This window comes from Aplysia californica, unplaced genomic scaffold, assembly GCF_000002075.1.
Source record: "Aplysia californica isolate F4 #8 unplaced genomic scaffold, AplCal3.0 scaffold00514, whole genome shotgun sequence".
Lineage (NCBI taxonomy): Eukaryota > Metazoa > Mollusca > Gastropoda > Aplysiida > Aplysiidae > Aplysia > Aplysia californica.
Window position 1 is genome coordinate 357,014 of NW_004797784.1, and position 1,540 is coordinate 358,553.

The window sequence follows — 1,540 nt, forward strand, 5'->3', positions numbered from 1 at the left end:
CGTAAGGTAACAAAGGTCTGAAAAAGTATAGTACGTAAATTCACATGAGTACGTAACCTTCGAAGTGAAAATTGGATCCACGTTGAAGGAGTTGGGTAATTAATAATTGTCTGAGTCTAATCAAAGTCGTGGCTCGAGTTTCTGTTCACAGAGGTCAGGCCTCTCAATGATTTAATTTTATTGTCTGCCCAGGTTCTTTCGCTGCGGGAAAATTGCTAGTCCAAGGGCGAATAGTTCTCACTCTTTGGAGTAACTTGTACCTTGGGAAAAGAACTGAAAGCTCTGTCTGTCTATCTATCTATCTATCTATCTATCTATCTATCTATCTATCTATCTATCTATCTATCTATCTATCTATCGATCTATCGATCGATCGTCGACTTGTCTGTCTGTCTGTCTGTCTGTCTGTCTGTCTGTCTGTCTGTCTGTCTGTCTGTCTGTCTGTCTGTCTGTCTGTCTGTCTGTCTCATTATGTCAGCACACTACAGTCTGTCTATCTATCTATCTGTCTATCTATTCGTAGCATACTACAGTCTTTACCTCTGGATATTAACTGAAATAAATAAACAATTCTGTCAATCCAGGAATTATGATACTCTTCATGAAATCTATATCTCTTTCATCTCCCCCTTCCCCACACCCTTCCCCCATACTCTGGGACTCAGACTGAGTCAGAAGATAGTGGTGAGCCAGTTCTTGATTCTCGTCATTCTGTGGATCACGCGAGACCTGGGCGGCGTGGCGGGATGGGGGAAGAGTTTTCCATCGGGGTGAGTGAACGCACACACACACACACACACACACACACACACACACACATACACACATACATACACACATACACTCATACCTACACATATACATACATACATACATACATACATACATACATACATACATACATACATACATACGTACATACGTACATACGTACATACGTACATACGTACATACGTACATACGTACATATGTACATAGGTACATACGTACATACGTACATACGTACATACGTACATACGTACGTACGTACGTACATACATACATAAATAAGGTACATACGAATACATGGATACATACCTACTGAAACATACAGACTACAGACACGTCATTATTGGTCGCCACTGTGCAGCGCCCTGTTTTTTGAGTTAGGAGTATTGCATTTTGCTCAAGGACACACCCAAGTGTCCGTCCACTTAAACACCGTGTCGCCAACGTATGTTTGACATTATAATGATCCTGAACTTAGGGTGCCAGGCAGCTGCATAACAAAGAAGGTGTAGGATTGGAATCACCAGGGTAAGCGATCAGGTGGAAGGCCACGGAAAACTTGGAGAAGAGTGACAAAGAATGAAGTCGGGAAGAGGTGGAAGACATGGAGTAATAATATTAAAGGGCTAGTCCAGGATAAGGAAAAGCGGAAAGTGTTCATGGCCTATGCCTGATCCAGGGCGAGAAAGGTATCGATGATGATGATGATGATGATGATGATGATGATGAAGATGATGATGATGATGATGGTGGTGGTGGTGATGATGATGAT

At 41.9% G+C, this 1,540-nt stretch overlaps 1 protein-coding gene across 1 annotated transcript in view; it reads left to right on the plus strand.

Moving 5' to 3' along the window:
* LOC101855442 (solute carrier family 13 member 5) overlaps positions 1-1,540 on the plus strand; it is a gene marked incomplete at its 3' end in the record, with an annotated part of 25,747 nt that overhangs the window by 20,237 nt on the left and 3,970 nt on the right. The window contains 1 exon segment of the mRNA XM_013086859.1: positions 666-770. Coding sequence (XP_012942313.1) covers positions 666-770 — 105 coding nt within the window.